At 37.0% G+C, this 19,367-nt stretch overlaps 1 protein-coding gene across 11 annotated transcripts in view; it reads right to left on the reverse strand.

The window, feature by feature from the left end:
• Positions 1 to 13,255, reverse strand: part of LOC125242626 (calcium-activated potassium channel slowpoke) — a 114,271-nt gene extending 101,016 nt beyond the window's left edge. For 9 of the 11 annotated variants that reach the window (XM_048151448.1, XM_048151438.1, XM_048151447.1 and 6 more), the window contains exon 1: positions 12,829 to 13,254. In XM_048151448.1, the coding sequence (XP_048007405.1) occupies positions 12,829 to 13,155 (327 nt within the window). In that variant the 5' untranslated portion in view covers positions 13,156 to 13,254. Of the gene's footprint in view, positions 1 to 12,828 lie in introns of all 11 variants that reach the window. The other 2 variants (XM_048151444.1, XM_048151440.1) reach the window with 1 other exon arrangement.
• Positions 13,256 to 19,367: the final 6,112 nt, after the last annotated feature.

Consider the following 19,367-nt stretch of genomic DNA (forward strand, 5'->3'; position numbering starts at 1 on the left):
TTTATGTAACTGATAAGTAGTCGTATCAAAATACGGTCAAAATCGTTACAAATGTATACCGAAGCCATATTGACGCACTATGTAAAAAGAAAAAAAAAAGACTTATTTATTACTAGCTTTTGCCCGCGGCTTCGCTCGCGTTAGAAAGAGACAAAAACAGTCAACCAATTAGAATCCCAGGCCACTTTAGAACCCTGTCGTATTGACACCGTGCTTTATTTGCTATAGAAGTCAGTTTGACTTTTACTGTGAAAGGGTTTTACAGTAGCCTAGGATTCAGATTGGTTGACTGTAAGTCATGTAAAGACAACAACAACAAGAGAAGAAGAAATCAATCAATCAATCAGAAATCATAAAGTGTGCACTATGAAATGGACCCTGCCGGCGTATTATGATTCCAATTTTATCATTTATTCACGTGGATAAAGCATCCGTCACGCTTTGACAAGTATGTCAGTGTGAGAGTGACAGTCGTCTTATCCACGTGGACAAGTGATAAAATTGGAAGCATGATACGCCGGCTGCTCTTCCGTAGGTGGTAGATTATAAGTCGCAAATATTTTAGGGTGAACAAGTATACTTCGTTTTTTTTTAGCATACCCTTATAATTATGTCACTACAAATTTGCACAAAAAGTACACGTCAGTCTAACAGCTCTTTGCATGTCTAAGTTCTCTAGATATTTATTTCCTCCGTTCTTCTATTTATTTTGTGGGGTAACAGCAACACAATGCATGCAATGCGGTACGTTCCTTGACGCGGTATAAAATTCCAATGAGGCCGCACCTGTAGACTATTCCTACTGCAGTAATGTAATATGAATATAAGACACATTATGTAGTTATTTTTTATCAGTAAGACCGGTTTTAGAATTTACGTAGCTATGTGGTAAGTCAACTCAGTCTGCAATTTTATTTCTGATATTGAAGTGAATAGTTTTCGACATGTTTTTGGGAAACAATGTCCACTATATGTACCTAAGCTGCAGGGTTTAGCTTTCTCCATATATTTATTAAGCAGCCGGCGTATCATGCTTCCAATTTTATCACTTATCCACGTGGATAAGACATCTGACACTCTCACACTGACATACTTGCCAAAGCGTGACGGATACTTTATCCACATAGATAAGTGATAAAATTGGAAACATAATACCCCGGCACCGGCAGAACACATATTGTATAACTGAAACCAGTTCAAAATTCTCAAGCAAGTCTATGTAGTTAATACATTGCCTACATTATGGTATATGTATTACCCGAACACTCACTAGCACACACATATGGAAGCAATTTTAAATTTTGCTGGCAACATGCTGAATCGGCAACATTTTATTTTTCAATAAAGAATCGGGCATGTGTCCATAACACCCGAGATTGGATCTGCTGTCGGCAGAAATTTGATTGGTAACTTTTGAATTTATTTCGTCAAGTTCCGAAAACTTTATTGCAGAATACAGGAAAAACAGTCGAGTTGAATACCATGCATTTTGAATAGCTACCAAAGCGTCAAGTAAGAAGTAAGATTCGTTGTTGGTTTCAATTATAAAACATTATGTTCTAGATTGTTTATCATCAATAAAACAATACATTACGATACCAGTGCGAAAAAGAGGAAGTTCGAAACGAGTGGTGATAAATTCAAACACGACCGAAGGGAGTATTTTAAATCGACACAAGTTACGAATTTTCAGTACAGATGGCCATTCGAAGTTTCGACCTGCCATACAATGAACCACTTCTCGCACTAGTGCGTAAAAAAACACCATCTGTACTGAAAAACTCTTTAAACGATTTGTAAGTAGGTAGGTAAGCACCATCAGCACAAACTCCTGGCTATGAGGTCGTTGATTCCTGAAAAGTACGCAAGGATCCTATTTGGAAGTTCGTTAAAAAGTAAACAATAAATAAAGAACCCTTTAATAAAATAGCAAAAGGGTCTCTAATATTGCTTGTAACAGGCGCCTTTTTAGCCCTCGTACCAGTTAAGTAATTAAAAGCTAAGGCATGTGTGGTAAACACGCCACATAGTAAATAGCGAGAAACCATTACAAAGTTACGATGGCAGTCGACAACATCCCTATTTGTAACGTTGTATATTAGTAAGGTATCGTCCTAAATTAAGCGGGTAACAGTGTCAGCTGTTTATATAATTAGTTTTCACTCGTTATAACTCGTTGATATTCGCCAGTCGCATCTTGGTAAAGAAAAACATCGTGAGGAAACCGGACTAATCCCAATAAGGCCTAGTTTCCCTTCGGGTTGGAAGGTCAGATGGCAGTCGCTTTCGTAAAAACTAGTGCGTACCCCAAATATTGGGATTAGTTGCCAAATCGGACCCTAGGCTCCCATGACCCGTGGCAAATGCCTTAATAATGCAAGGAGGTTACTGGATAAAAACTCTTTGATCCAATAAAAAATCTACGATCGCAACTGAATACGTATGTATGTACGCAGCCGACGGGACACAGTTTGTCAGTGTCTTCGAATCATCATTGTGGTTGAATATTTTATATTATATGTATTAGGTGTTTACTCAGGAAAACATTGGCCCAGGATACTCTTGGGCATAGTTAGACATTACAACGGCGACGGAATTAGTTGCTACGTTTGACATCGGCAAATAACCTTGTCGTTTTAGCTACAAGTTGTAGTCACGCCACTCTCAGGGGAACAATTATAAAACACTAGACGACATACGCGTACATACGGTGTTTATAGAAATATTTTATAGGAATAACAGGGTAAATCTTCTGGTGTTTAAATTTAATAAAAAAAAATAACAAAATCAACCCTCAACAGGCCCGATAAACCAGTTGAGGATGACTACACGACCAAATAAGGAAATTAATAAAAATAGGTCGCTCATTAACAGATCCCTTGATTTTGTATTTACATATAGTCGGTTAGCTAATAAAAAAATGTTCTAACTAAATAACCGAAAATTTACAAATTATTGGTTTACGATTTTGAAGTACGAAAAGTAAAGAGCAGAATTATAATTTGAATGGGAATATCGCACCTTTATTAAAAAGCTTTTCCTAATAATTTCACAATAAAGACTATTCTTTCTTTTCTTTTTCAACATTGAATCGTTATGTTAATTATTCTTCTAATGTTATGTGTAATCCTCACAATTGTTTTAAAAGCATCACATCAACATACCCGCATAGATGTTTCCTTGCATGCAAAACACTCATCCATATAATTTGCCTATATTTGTGCATCGCATATTTATTGCGCATTTACTGGGGCGTTTGCAATTAAGATGCGGAACTTTATACGGGATATTAATGGCTTGTGGGTTGAGATAATAAAATCCTTTATTGATGAAGTGCTATTTTATTGCTGTGGCCCTTCCCGTTAACGAGCTACGCTATTCTATCATCGTAAACAAACCTGTCATTTACTTAATCTAAGCTTGGGTTTGAGCTATTTTTACAAGCTTTTATTCTACTTGCCTTATTAGTATGTTAGTTTGGGTCAAAACATAGAAGCTAAATTTGACTCGATTTTCGATTGAGCTGAAATTTTGCACACATATATAAATCACGTGACAATGCAATATTATGGTATCATGGAGCTGATCTGATGATGGAGCAGAAAGGTGGTCATAGGAACTCTGTTATGAAACGTCGTATCCCCATCGAGTAAGGGGGTTTTCTCGTCTCGGAGAACAGTAGATGACTGTTGAAAGAAAGGTACAGTCGGCGATAAAAGCTTGTGCCAAAAATTAAATTTTTGCAAAAAAACTTATGTTTGAATACAGACTGCTATGCTAATTTCACAATGTATCTTCTTAATAACGTAGTTTACTCAGTTTTCAAAAGATTTATATTCTTTAGCATAACGTGGTATCCTCTAAAGAACCTTCAATTATGCCAGCTATATGTAATGTGCCCTACCCACACTATTGGTACCTATTACTGTTATTTATAAGCTTTGCTTTATGACAAAAGATTTATAATTATATGCTCACAATATTTGTCCATTCTTGGTTTTAGCATACATATACATAGTCTGATAAGTGATAACATCTTAAATCATAATTTAAATTATAAGAAAAGTAGGCATCAATGTCGACAATTCTAAGCACAATGCTAAACTTGACTCGGGGAATGATGATCACATGAATTAAATAGATTTGAAATAGAAATATCGTGTCAACAACACATCACATTTATCAATGCTATGAGTAGTAAAAGTCATGGAACGCCTTCGGAGTGCATCCCTAGCACGCTTCGATCTGCCAGCAATCAGCGCGTCCGTGACCCAGTTGCGGCGTGCTAGTTCAAGAACAGCTCCTCGTTGGCACATGAAGGAATCATAACAGGCTATGAATTGAAGAAAAGAAAATAGCCCCCCTTGAGAGATGCACTCCGAAATGTTAGACGTATAATGACCGCGATATAGACCGTGATTACCTTTCTGTTTTTTGTCGAGCTCCCGATATATCCCATATAGCATGATATCCCGGTCAATATAAGTATAATAATGAAACTAATCGTCAATCAGTCAAAACTCTCTGAAACGTTGGATCAGCTTTTTTCAGTCCGGTATGGTCTGGTTTGGTCTAGTCAATTTCTTCAATTGCCCTAGCAATGTCTTATTTTTACGGTTTAAAATAATAAAATTTATAATTCTAAGACTACTTGCTTATAGTTGAATTACACTTAGCTCTTAACATTTTTTTTTCTCCTTTCACTTTATGGCACTTCCCCGGTTAGACTGAGAAAAGAAATCTCTTTTTACACTGACAAATTCTATCCAAAACAAATCAAATTCAAATCCACAACCTTTAATTACAAATAAAATACGCCTGTAAATTTCGAGTAAAGTACGCGCCCGTCTAAAAGCTAAACCCAATAAAATTTCTACCTAAAATACCTGTTCTCCAGAGCTAATTCGATACTAGATTCACGTTCCACTGAACCCAACAATTCCAGCTAGCCAAAATACGTTCGGTTTATTGCGGAACCCGCACTGTAATAACAAATAGAAAACGCCTGCATAACTGGGGTAAAATAGGCACACCCATCTATAAGGCTCAATAAAATTTCCACACAAAATACCTGTTCTCCAGAGCTAATTAATTCGATACTAGATTCGTGTTGCACTGAACCCAACATTCCAGCTAGCCAAAATACGTTAGGTTTGTTGCGAAACCCGCCCTGTAAAGGCTAAACCCAATAAAATTTCTACCTAAAATACCTGCTCTCGAGAGCTACCTAATTCGATACTAGATTAGTAGATTTGTGTTCCACTTAACCCAACAATACCAGCTAGCCGGAATACAATAGGTTTATTGCGGAACCCGCCCGGAACACTATATGTCTAAATAATAAATGGATTAATAATGCAGGCTCGTATTGATTCCGTCGGAGTACGGGGTGGTGTATAAATTTTGTAATAATATGTGTAAAAGTGCCCCTGTGGCCTATTTGCTGATTTTTTTTTAATTTTTGAATATGTTTATGGCGTTATTAGTATCTATTTTGCGTCTAAATAAATATCTGTACTTACTATCAAATTAAGCGAAAACTTCTAGCATGAATTTTGAAGTCATCAAAATACCTGTGGATATCATAAATACCTAGTCGGTGTTTAAAGCCAAAATCGTCACTGCAAAAATTATGACCCAGTAAAATTTATTTCAATGAGGAAGCACACTGACATTTTATCCCGCCAGGCGGCGCCTGTACAAGTGCCTAGGCATGTCACTGTCATTCATATGTGTGAGAGAGAAAAAAATATCATCTTCTCCTCTCACGTATGAAATTCTTTATCTGTGCAATGGACTATTAAGGTGGCGCCATCTGTCATAACCTTTGAGTATGCGTGCTCATTTCTACTTATAATAAAAAACCATAACCTATAGGTACCTATTAACATTTTATTAAACTACCTACTCTTAGGCCACTTGCACCAATGAAAATGGAGGGTTAACCCGAGGGTTAGCCCATCATTTTATATGGGATTTGACAGTTGACAGCCCACTAACCCTGAGTTAAGTGGGCCTTAATTGTATAGAGGGAACGGTTCCCTCTGTAAAGTCCCATGAGAAATCCAAACTGTTGGTTTCAAATGGCCACGTCTCATGCGAAATCGCATGTTCGTCCAATAACAACCTAAGTCTACAAGAATGCCACGAGGCAATTGGGGCTAAATTGTGAAAAATATATTTCCTGGCTTTGAGGTAAATTATGGCAGTAACATTTGTAGTGAAGCCGCTGCTATTGGATATCACAAAACTGTAACATTACTGTGGAAAAATTAAATAGTGACCTTTTCGATGACAAAACTTCATGATTATTTAATTTAGTGGAAGCTATTGAAGGGACTTTATGCCTCATCATGTGCAACATCGTGTGCCACATATTATTATTGATAGTGTTTTGTAATTGTTATCTATACTTGAAATGTCAAACGGGACTGGTAGGTGTTTTTAAAGCAATTTCAAGTGTGTGTAAAAATCGAAGATTTGAAAATAATGGCCGTTTTTCTGTACGCTGTATGTGTCAAAAAGAGGAACTTACAGCTCCGGGATGTTACTGTAATGTAGGTACCTACAGTTTTGTTCCATCATCATCCTCCTTGCGTTATCCCGGCATTTGCCACGGCTCATGGAAGCCTGGGGTCCGCTTTGATAACTATCCAACTTTAGTGTTTTTCCATAAACTAAACTACAGTGTGGGTGGCTGTACGTCGTGTGATTGACGTAAAGTATGCAATTAAGTACTGTTAAGTTTGCATTTTTTATAACTATGGTAAGGAATTTATTGTTACTTAGTTTATAGTTTTACGAGTATTGAGTTACACACGCAATTAGCGTATTAAGGTTAAGATTAACGGCTAATACCCGAATGTAGGCCGTGTCGAAGGGAAATGGAGTAAGGTACTGCGGGGCAAATCTCGACTGGGGGCCAATTGTAACTGATCCATTTTTTCCATTATTACACTATGAACCCTCCTTAGAACTTGTGCACTCCTTTTTGCTGCGTACTTAACACAGCAAAAGGGAATGTACAAGTGTCTAATAGGGTGGCAACGCGCATGTGACACTGTTTGAGTTGCAAGCGTCCATAAGTTACGGTGACCGCTTTCCATCAGGCGGACCGTACGCTTGTTTGCCACCGACGTAGTATAAAAAATAATAATAAAAAAATGATGTTGAGTTCTACAATTTCTACATGTATCCATATATAACCGGTGGATACTCTAATTAATAATGCAACATTGCATGCAAACATGCAAACATTGTAAAACATGGAAAAAATGGACCAGTTTCATTTGTCCCCCAGTCGAAATTGCCCCGCTGTACCTTACATTTTTTGGGGAATATGTAGTAGTAGTCACTATCACTTTATTGTATAAATGTGTAGGTACATTTATGTACAGTTTACAGGAACAGAGGTACAAATGCAAACTTGGTTTTTTAAAGGGGTCTCTTCCAGCAAACCTAAGTATCTCTGATAATATGTGACTTATAAATGGACCTGATAGTCATATTTAACGGAAAATTGTACAACAAATATGTCTGATTCTCTAGATATTAAAAAAATAAAGCTAGCTAAAGCTGTTAGGTAAATAAATGTCTGATAACGTTTACTACGGGACGAATCTTGAAATGGCTAAAATCAATACAACCTAAGTAAATAGTTCGATCAATATAGGTTGTTGTACATACTCGGCCAAAGTGGCCAAATATAGGTATCGTAAGTCAGATGAGTTACCATTACCATAGATGTAACTTAAGGTGTGACAAGAATAAATGTTTTATATATATATACATATAAGTATATATTACTTATATTGTAGGTAAGTATAACATGTGTTAGGTATTTAGTAGGTACTTACATGCGATCTAGGTGTATAATATTGCACTATTCATTTGTGTTTATGAAAGTGTGGTAAATATTTTTGTTATTGTGTTACACTAATGAGCAAAACTTACATTTTTACAATAACAACTTTTGCGATTAACAAGGTTATCAAATTGCCCCGATGTAAGTAAATAAGTAAAATAAAATCATGATGCAATCAGGGCTGGGCAAAATACATGCTTTGCTTTAATTAAAATACAAATTACAAAATACTATTCTGCATGTATTTAAAATATAAAATACAAAATATTTTATACTTGTGTATTTGAAATATAAAATAAAAAATACAGTATTTTAAGGCTTTTTATTTAAAATACAAAATACAAGATACAAATTACATTCAGCCAAACAACCATATCTCTAGATAACTGCCAGAGTAGGTATAATCATTACCTTTTTTCATTAGCAGGTTTTATTCACTACCCAATTTAATTTGCAATTCAACTTATCAGTGAATAAAGGCTATTTTCATTTTTGTTTTGTAAGTATATTTATTTATTCATTAATCAGTAAAAGAAGAATTACCTTTCATAAATACAAGATTTTTAAACATGCCGTCAGATAAACAGCCTCTTGTTGGAGAGTGAATGAATCCTGCTAACGAAAACAATCTTTCTACGGGTCCTGATGAACACAAGCTTGTGTTAAATTGTCTGAAAACATTTTTTATATTTGGATACTGTTCCAAAATGGTAAGCTGTTTGTTTTTATTGTTTAGGAAGCTGACTAATTCCAACTCCACTTTTGATGTCTGTGGTTGATTGTCCCTGTCTACAAAAACAATAAAATCATCATCTTCTTTACTTGCACTGCTACTTCGGCTGCTCCCTGGCATCATCATGTCATGTACTTCATTTTTTTTATAATTTGCCTCTAACGCATGCAATGCAAGGTTCTGAATTCTTTGTCTTTCCTCTTGTGTTATACTTTCTGGCAACCACCGCATTTTGTAATTAGGGTGATAGCAAGATGCCAATATGGCACCATTTACTTCCGGTGATAATTTGAAAAACTTTTCGAATCGTCTTTCAAGGCTCTCTTTCAATTGCGGTATGATGGTAGTGAAGTGCCTCAAATTGCTCTCCTGTTGTCGTTCTAATCTGGTTCTTACAGACATCAAAGTAGGCAGAAGTTTGCCATAATAGCAATTGTTGCCTTGAAGGTAATCCAGGGCTGTGGCAATTGGTTTACACACTTCTATGTATTCTTCCAAGTATTCGAATTCTATAGCCGAAAATGTGTTGGTCTTTCCCAATTTATCAAGTAAGTCATTCAATTTTAATTTACTTTTCATAAGTTGCACTATTGAATCATATAGAGAGTTCCAACTTGTGGGAACAGGATATATCAGCTGATTTCCAAGACAGTCTTTTATAATTTCAGCAGATTTAGGCCTTCTGGACATATTCCACAATAAAGTACATTTAGCAATTGCTGTGTAGTGAACTCTGCTCACACGCGATTTTTTTATGAAATTATTCATGTCTGTAGTGGCCAAAAGACTTAATGTGTGGCTGGCACATCTAAGGTGCCTAGGTAAAAATAACTCTCTTTCCCTAGTTTCATCTTCTGTTATATTTACTGGTAACAATACCTCCTCATATAGAATGTCAGAGACAGGTGCTGCTGATTCTGCTACAACTTCTAGAGTATCAATGTCTAAAACAAAAATAATAGTAAGTTAAAGCAACAATAAAGTAAAATGGAAACAGCTGGAGGAGGCTTTTACCGAGAAGGGGTCTACAGAAGAAAATCAACAATAATAAAAAACAAATAAAGAAATGAAAATCTTCTATGATGTAGAATAATAAAGCTCAAACAAACTAGAACCCGATGCTGTACCAATACTCGTCATCATAGCTTGAATTATTGATAAGATAAGATCAACTATTACCACATTTATCAATGAAAAATGTGTTTTCCCTTAATGCTTCATATCCTAATTTCGAAATAAATAGCTTATTTTTTAAATTATGGATATTTCTAAGACAGGCTAACATTTATTAGGAGTGACATTTAAATATGTAAGATGACATCTATTGCGACTGCCAGCAAAAGCACCTGACACTCACTCATCGATCAGATTGACTAAAAAAAATTATAATTTTGAGAAAGTACAATATTATCACCCTATAAAATAAATACTATTTAACAAAACTAACAAACTCCTCTCCCAAAACACATGACAATACTTTTTGTAGATTTATAAATGAGCACTATATCATGATTCAAATAAATATTTTCTGTTCACATGTTAACCACTACCTCTATCTTAATAATGTAAAGAATCTTAATAATAATTATATTTTTGATATGTATAATCAAAGTAATATTTTTTACCTTCAATAGCATCATCAGCAAAATCTGGTACATAATCAGTGAACCCAAATTCTCGGAATGCCTTCACAAAATTTGAACCATTGTCAGTAGTTGTTGATACCACTTGTTCATGTCTTAATTTGAAAGAAGACTGAATTTCAAAAAGCATTTCAGCAATCTTGTCATAAGTATGTGATCCTCTAAAGCGGTCAAATGATAATACACAACTCATACATTCCAGCGAGGTTGTATCAATCTGAAAATGAAAGTAATAATTATTGTTTTAAATAATGGCAATAATTCTGTTTCATTAAATTCTGATTAAATCAAAATCATGTGTAGTCATGAATACAGACAATATAGATTTTGCATTTAGAAGAGAAAATGCGAAATCTTACCCAGTGTGCAGTTACACCGAGGAAGCTCCTTGTTTTAGTAGACCATATATCTGCAGTGGTTGATACATACTCCATATTACTCAGAATAGCTTGAAGTTTTTCCACAATTTCTTTTTGACTGATTTCAATTTTTCTTCCTAATGTTCTTCTTGACATTACATTTAAGTTTTGTGGAAGATCAGTAAAAATCTTCACAAAATTGGGGTCATCAACAGTGCTTAAGGGCTTCATACTCAGTACAATATAATTCATGATGTTTTTATCAAGTTTTTTCTGACATTCAGTATCTTTTTGTAATGTAAAATCTAGTTTTATTTGCTTCCTTTTATCTTTATTCTGTACTGGTGGTTTTCTTTTTCCGGGAACATGTTGATGTATTTTGCTGTTTTCATAGTCAATCAGATCATCAGGGTGCTTTCTCTGAAAATAGAGAATTACACTGTCAATTGTGAATAAACGAAGATAACATCATAGGTAAGGTAAAGGATTTCATATGCATTCATAACTTACTTTCAAATGCAGTCTGAAATTGCTTGTAGCCTTTAAACTACCTTTGATCGTGGTTTTACATTTTACACATGTTGCCTGCACATTATCACTGTTATTGCTGCTGGTCACAGTTGAAACTGTGAAATACTTTCCTCCAGTTAAGATGAAAGGATACAATGTATTCACTTGATTAACTGTATCGGCTCTATCGCCACCGTCGTCCGGCATCGAAGACGTAGATGGGGATTGAATTTGATCGTCTTCGTCCATCGTGGCATTCGTACTCAGAGGGCAAGGGTTCACAACTCACAGAGGATCACAGGGAATACAGAGGATTCATTAATTTAAAATATTTTTCTTGTGGCAGAAAACCGAAAACCCGCGTAACGATCATTTAATCATTAATGACATTGACAGTTGAAGTTGACGTTTACGCTCAGTGTTGCCACAGTGGCCTCTAAAAACGTTCCGTTATACAGTTATAAAATTCAATAAAATTCATCTTCTAAAAGTATTTTTTTATCTAAAGTATTTAAAATACTAAATACTAAATACACGCTAGTGTAGTATTTGGAATACTAAATACAAAATACTTCTTGAAGGAGTATTTGAAATACAAATACAAAATACGTATTTGTATTTTAAATACGTATTTCAAATACATGTAATTGAAATACTGCCCAACCCTGGATGCAATTGTAATGCATTTGTAAGCTCAATTTATATCATCCAGTTAGCCAAAGAAAGTTAATTATTTAGTTTTATAAAGTACTTTAGGTAGCTAACAATGGTGGTTCTTTGTTATTGTATTTTGTTTTGGTTGATACATATTAAATTGTCTTGTAATTGATATGAGTTTTATTACATCCAACTTGATTTCTGAAAACAAAAGAAATGACGGAGAAGTGAGAGAAATAATTGCACATACATGGAATTCGTAAAGGTGTCTAAATGTAACTTGTTTTAAAAATAAATTGCTATGCACATATTCATCTCACTACCTATGATAACAATGTTTTTTTTTTTAATTAAAACGACTTGGTTTATAACGTACTCCCTTATTTAATATAATGTAAACAACTAAATATACTTTTTCATACTACCCACATTTTACCAATTGCTGAGGAAATACAAGAGCGAGGATGGGAACAAATACGTATGTGAGAACATCACTAGGGACGACCCTGTGCCTTCATAACTGATGGATGGACAAAAAAAAGAGATTGACAAACCTGTGCTTGTTGTTGGGTCAAGTTACCCTCTGACGTCATGTTTACCCGTCCTTGGTTACCTAATCGTTATTGGAAATCCTTCTCCTTCGAAAATTACTCCTTCGATGTCTAATCCTAAACACCCTACCGCACCCTAATTTGAGTTTAATTTTGCATGACATCGCCAAATTGAAAGTTCGATACCGCGATATCTGATGTAGGTAGGTACATAGTTATGTAGTTAATCGAGACATTGACTCCGATGGTGAGAGCTGCCATCTATGTATATGTAGCCTAACTTAACCATTGAATGCTTTCAACCCTTATTTTTCGGAGAAACTAGGGCATCTTTAATTAATAGATAGGCTGTGAAAATCGACAAGGTCCGTCGCGGTTCCGATAACGGAAACCTCAGAAAGTAGGGCGCGGAACTGGGTTTATTTATTTATGGATGTCCTATTAAAGGACTCGTATGTACCAATGTCGATTTCACGAGACGCAGCACGGGACAAGAAAGTCATAGACTTACCAGTATTCGTCCGGTGGTGGTCTGTCCGGAGATGAGCTCGCCGGCCCAGTCCTTGGCCTCGGTCATGAAGGTGCCCTCGAACTCCTGCTTGCCCTGCCGCGCCGCCTTCTGCTCCTTCTGCTTCGGGTCGTTCGGGGCCAGCTCCGGCTCCTTCCGGCAGCAGACGAACGCACAGGCCCGCCATAGCACCACGATGAGCAACCCCGCGAGGAACGTGAAGATCGACGAGAGCAGAAAACACCACCATTTTCGAACACTGAGGCAGTCATCTTCGACTTCGACTTCAAGGATCGACGCGGTAGTCGCATCCGCCTCGGACGAAGCCATTCCCCGAGGGCGCGAGGCATGCGGATCGGCGCGCCATGCACGTGTCGAGATGCGCGCGCTCGCACGCCGTGACCGCGCGCGACTGAGAGCGCGCCGAGCCCGCGCCGCGCCGGCCGCGCGCCGAGCCTACGCGCTGCGTCGGTCGATGCCGCGCGATCGATCCGCGCACGCGCGCCACTACCGGGCCCTGCTGCCGACACCCGCCATCATCCACGCTCGCTCCTCGGCGCCTCACCACGCCATGTGACACGCCGTCCGACTCACAAGAACATTCTCATCGATCCTCCACACGATAAACGCCAAAATTTTATTACTGCAGAGGTTCTCGTGTTGACTAAGGGCCTTATCACACTTGCGATTTACAAGCGAGGCGAGAGCGAAGCGAGCGCGCAGCGAGTTCGTCGCGAACCCGTTACTAATTCGCAGCGAGTGCGTCGCGAATTCGCCGCGAGCGCGTAACGAATACGCTGCGTATTCGCTGAATGTGATCTGCGTCTTAGACAGTCACTTACATAATGGATTCCGACGACGAAACACTTCTGTTAGCTTTATTGCTTCGAAGAAGTAAGAAACGAAAACTAAAGCAGAAACGGCGTGTTTGGGAGGATCCATTTTTAAGTAATCGACTGCAAGAGAGCGACTATTATGTGCTGTTTTGTGAACGAATCAAATTTTTTTTAAATTTTATAAATGCCTCGATATCGATTCCAACAGTGTTTGGTTGTTCCGCCATTATTGTTACTGTCCGCTCACACTCGTAGATAATAAACTACTACAAATGATAGGATTAAACTGAAGTGGGTAGAAATGAATTTTGCTGAAGAAGGTACAGTCGAGGTCAAAAATACCTTTACAGTTGAGTGTTACAAAAATACCTTCACATTTAAATAATTTTACACACTGCATGACAAAAATATGCTTCCAACAAACATGACAGATTCATCTTTTCACTTATCGCACTAAAGTTCAGTTTACAATCTGTCTTCCATAGAAACATTGTCACAAATTGTGACATAATAGGTTTACATTGCATGTTACAGAATAAGATTTCCTGTGAATGTGCCGTAAATATGTTTACATTTGCAGTAACATTATAAACTTTACGTTCAAGTTTACTTTTCTTTTACTTACACCTATTGCTACATAAACATCTTTACAGATTTGATTGGTCTGTTCATAATTTGAACAATGACATCATATCGTCATAAATATTAATATCGGCTTTATAATCGACTCCAAAAAAGGTCTTATTCTTATAGGTTTAACGTGTCTGTGGTATTGCCCCTTCGGCCGCTTTCTAATCAAGAAAAAATATTCTGTTTTGTAAACTGGTTTCCAATGCAGAATAGTGTTTTTTTAACTCATTCATATGGATATAAAAGACATAAATTAAAAACTCTTTGTTATAGTTTTCACATTCAAGGTCACAAGAAATAAGAACCTCACATACGTCAGATAGCTAACAATTGTGCGTGGCATTACTAAATCCTGGATCTTAGAAATTTCTCCGACCTTACAGTGCGATTAAAATCAGTTAACTATTCGGCTTTTCCCCCTTTCTCTCACGCTCTTATCGAGATCACATACACACTTTTGTATCAAAGTGACAGTCAGCAATATCAGATTCCAAATTGGTCATTAATTTTGAAATCAGCACCCCCGAAAACCTATACTCGTGGTATGTGCACTTCGCGCATACAGTAAAGAGTGACAGAGATAGCACTATCGTTATTGAAATTCGTGGTAGTAAGAGTGAGGAGAGACCTCACTATGTATCGCTACCGCGCGGTCGCCGCCGTCTACGCAAGGCACCTCGTATTAATAACCGTTCAGGTCCGTAGCTACTTGAAATGGTCAACATAAGCGGTTTGTTTATTTGCCCGTATTAGATTTACATCCTGTAAGTATATGAAATATAAGGCCATGCCTGGATCAGAGATAGGTATTAATCGATTTACTTTTTATTCGACTAATTAGTCGATAAAAAAAATCAATCGTCAAAATTAGTCGACGATTAATTTATTCACGATTAACGTTAATCGAAGATCTTCGATTACAACTAATTAATTGTCCTTTCCAATCGATTAAAACTAAATAATCGTCTTATTTTAATCGTTAATCGTTAGTCGATTCCTTATTTACCCAATTCTGCTACTTCCAATGCTACCAAGGTTATGACGCTGACTGTACAGGCTTTTATTGCAAACTGTACTTTTTTGCACAATTATCAATAACTCATCGAGAGGATAATAACTAGGCCAAACACGACGAATGAAAGAGATAGGTTATTTGACAGTATGGTACTGTTTTCGGTGATTGTCATTATTCAAATTAAGAATCAAATCCCAATGAAATCTATAAAGATATTTATGTAGCAATAGGGTGTAAGTAAACGAAAAGTAAGCAAGAACGTAAAGTTTATAATGCTACTGCAAATGTAAACATATTTACGGCACATTCACAGGAAATCTTATTCTGTAACATGCAATGTAAACCTATTATGTCACAATTTGTGACAATGTTTCTATGGAAGACAGATTGTAAACTGAACTTTGGTGCGATAAGTGAAAAGATGAATCTGTCATGTGTGTTGGAAGCATATTTTTGTCATGCAGTGTGTAAAATTATTTAAATGTAAAGGTATTTTTGTAACACTCAACTGTAAAGGTATTTTTGACCTCGACTGTACAGCATATCTAGACGCGGCGAACTCGCTACGAAATCGTTGCGCGCTCGCGGCGAAGTCGCGACGCACTCGCTGCGAATTGGTAACGGGCTCGCGACGAACTCGCTGCGCGCTCGCTTCGCTTTCGCCTCGCTTGTAAATCGCAAGTGTGATAAGGCCCTAAGGCCATATCACGACCCAAATTAAGCTTAAAACTGTTTATGATACATTTACAAACGCGAATTATTTCGACCTTTTCATACGAAAAACCGATACACTTTTGAAAACAGACAAATAGAAATGATAAGATACATAAAAATTTGTCAATGGGAAATGCGGAGGTTTAAACAGAGGTCGTTGAATCCGGTCCGGAGCCGTAGCCTGTAGCCTCCGTAGCGCTACGGAGACTGCGTCACTGCTACGGGTCGTAGACAGCCGAGCCGCTACGCGGCGGATCTGCCTTTCCGAGTGAAAAGGGTGTAAGTGGTTATGAAACCCGATTGCATCCGCGACTCTTTGGAGAACACGGCAAGATTGACGAAGGAAAGCGAACGCAACTTTCGAATGTGGTTGTATCTATCTTTGTGTACTTGAGGTTCCTTTTTGAACTAATATTGATATTATTAAATTTTGAGAGGGAGATTTTCTTCTAAATTAGTTTGAAAGTTTGAAATTATAATTCTAAGGCAGCGGTGGCAATATTAAAAATGTTAATCGTTAAGTTTTTTCATTATTTCATTGCCTTATTTGGAGTCAACTCTAATTGCCTTGGTTGAACGAATTGCAGTAATCTGGTGGTCATTAGGTAGTTACTATAGGGCAATTAGGACACGAAAGGAAAGTAACTTAAATATCGTAAATAGGGTAATTCCACGTAACAGAGTAATGTAAGTGACCAATTATTTGCATGTTTTTTTATTCATGGTGCTAATTTAAATATCAATATATCTAAGGATTATAAAAAGTAGGCTTATCTAGAGATAAATTAAGATTTCAATTTGCATCATAAATAAAAAAACATGCAATGAAGTGGTCACTTACATTACAGTTACGTGGAATTGCCCAATAGAGTATTTTGCTAAGAAGAATTTATTAACTTTTCTTATATATCCTATTTAAACTATGATCAGTGTTAATTGAGTTAAATACGTTTACCACTAATCGTAAATAGCACGGCGAAAAAGTATGCTCGCAAAACCAATGACAATGAGTAAAACAGCCAAACGTGAAGGCCAGACACACTTCTTATGACACACTTATCCGTATTGACCTTAGTGCATATAATGCTATATAAACTACATATATACATACTAACTTTTGCCCGCGGCTTCGCTCGCATTAGAAAGAGATTAAAAGACAAAAAGTAGCCTATGGCACTCTCCATCCCTTCGAATATCTCCGCTTAAAAAATCATGTCAATTCGTCCCTCCGTTTTGGCGTGAAAGACGGACAAACAAACAGACACACACACTTTCCCTGTTTTATGATCCATCGCATTATGCAGTCAACAGCCCTTGCGACTCTTAGACTGAAGTAACCGACCAACTTCGGAAAACCTCATTAGCATATCAAACGCATCCAATATCCATACACTTCCCACTTATTGGGTTCTCTATTTTATGAGCAAAACGTATGATACATACAGACATCCATACTAATATTATAAATGGGAAAGTGTGTGTGTCTGTTTGTTTGTCCGTCTTTCACGGCAAAACGGAGTTACGAATTGACGTGATTTTTTAAGTGGAGATAGTTGAAGGGATGGAGTGTGACATGGGCTACTTTTTGTCTCTTTCTAACGCGAGCGAAGCCGCGGGAAAAAGCTAGTTCTTAATAAATGAAGGCTGGGTCGTGAACAGTCTTTTTAAACCCAGAGGATAAAGACCCGTGGATTAGTTTTCCAAAACTTGAGAAAAGTCATATAAGTTCGATATCTATTTGCACTATTTGTAAGTGCGATAGGGACGGCCAGATGTTTTATCATTTATCACGCGACCATACTTGCCTGCCGGGTTTCAGAAAAAGAAAATTGTTAAAAATCTCATTGCGATGAGGTCTCTATACTTTTTTTATTATTATAGAAAACTGGGTAACGTTCATAACGTTGGATACATAGGGACAGGTGGAATAACATTAGAATTACATCAGTGTACTTTTAACAATATTTGAATCGAAATTTAGGTGCCAGTCGTTGTGTTTTTTTTTTTATCATTGAAATATAGTCACAATCGTTGACCACAGTTAACGAAATCCTCGTTATGGTGGAAATATCTACATGGTAAATTCTTACAAATAATTACCTACATTTTTTTTTAAATATTTCATTATTACTAACAGAATCTGGGAAGCTGTAGATATCGGTGACAAGACTGATAAGTCATAAAGTAAATATCTGATGAGTTATATTTATGTGACAAAAAATAATAGGCAAGGCCAACCTTTCTAAAATGCTCCGTTTAAAAGAGATATCTTCGAAATACGCATTAGACCAATAGACTCCAAATACCCGGTTGTCCTTAGTTATTGACTGCTTTTATTTCGAAGTAAATATTCGTTATCTTTCATTTGCATTCACAACAATAGCGTGAATGTGAATTAATATTTTATATTACCTATAGGTTATTTTTAGTACCTATGGTGTTTAAACATGCGTGAAACAAGTTTGATTGGAGCGGTGCCAATTTAATGTAACTTTACCCTACATATCAACTTGAAATTGATTTTCACTGTGAGAACGTATGAGGGAGGAGAGTACCTTCCTTAGTCCATAATAAAAACAAATAATCAGTAGAGTAGGCATGCTTTGATTTGGGGATTTATTTGGAAGGTGAGTTTCAAAGTAAGCCTATGAGGTTATGAGTCGTGGTAAAAAACGGGTGGTATAAAGGCTCTTTCTTGATCATTGGCTCCCTTCCTTCATCATCAGATTCCTCGTTGCGTTATTCCGGCATACACCACGGCTCACTAGAGCCTGGGGTCCGCTCTGACAACAAATCCCAAGATTTGGCGTAGGCACTACTTGTACGAAAGCGACTGCCATCTGACCTTCCAACCCGGAAGGTAACTAGGCCTTATTGGGATTAGTCCGGTTTCCTCGAGGTGTTTCCCTTCACCGAAAAGCGACTGGCAAAAATCAAATGACATTTGCAATGATCATCATCTGATGATCATTGTAAACGAATAAATGGCAGTAGGTTAATGCCATTTCTTATCCCGCCACAATTAGTTGGTCCAATTGCCGCTAGATCCGATAGATTATAATCAGGCCGTCCATCTTGTCACTGAACCCCCGCTATCTATCTTAACTCGAGACTTGAGTGTTTACGCTAGCGCTTTTTGCGGTGCTACTGCTAATGGTTTAATCAAAAACCTTTATTTAACCCTGATAATTTGTATCTGAATTCGGAGCCTACTAAAATGAATCTGACTTTAGGTTAAAATTGAATTGTTTTTAAGATCACTTTGTTATTCGTCCGTCCGTCTGTCTGTTTATCAAGACTGTCTATAGCTCGGAAATGAACCATTTCCTCTCCCTCATCTTCACGGA

Source organism: Leguminivora glycinivorella, chromosome 3 (assembly GCF_023078275.1).
Source record: "Leguminivora glycinivorella isolate SPB_JAAS2020 chromosome 3, LegGlyc_1.1, whole genome shotgun sequence".
NCBI classification, from domain to species: Eukaryota; Metazoa; Arthropoda; class Insecta; order Lepidoptera; family Tortricidae; genus Leguminivora; species Leguminivora glycinivorella.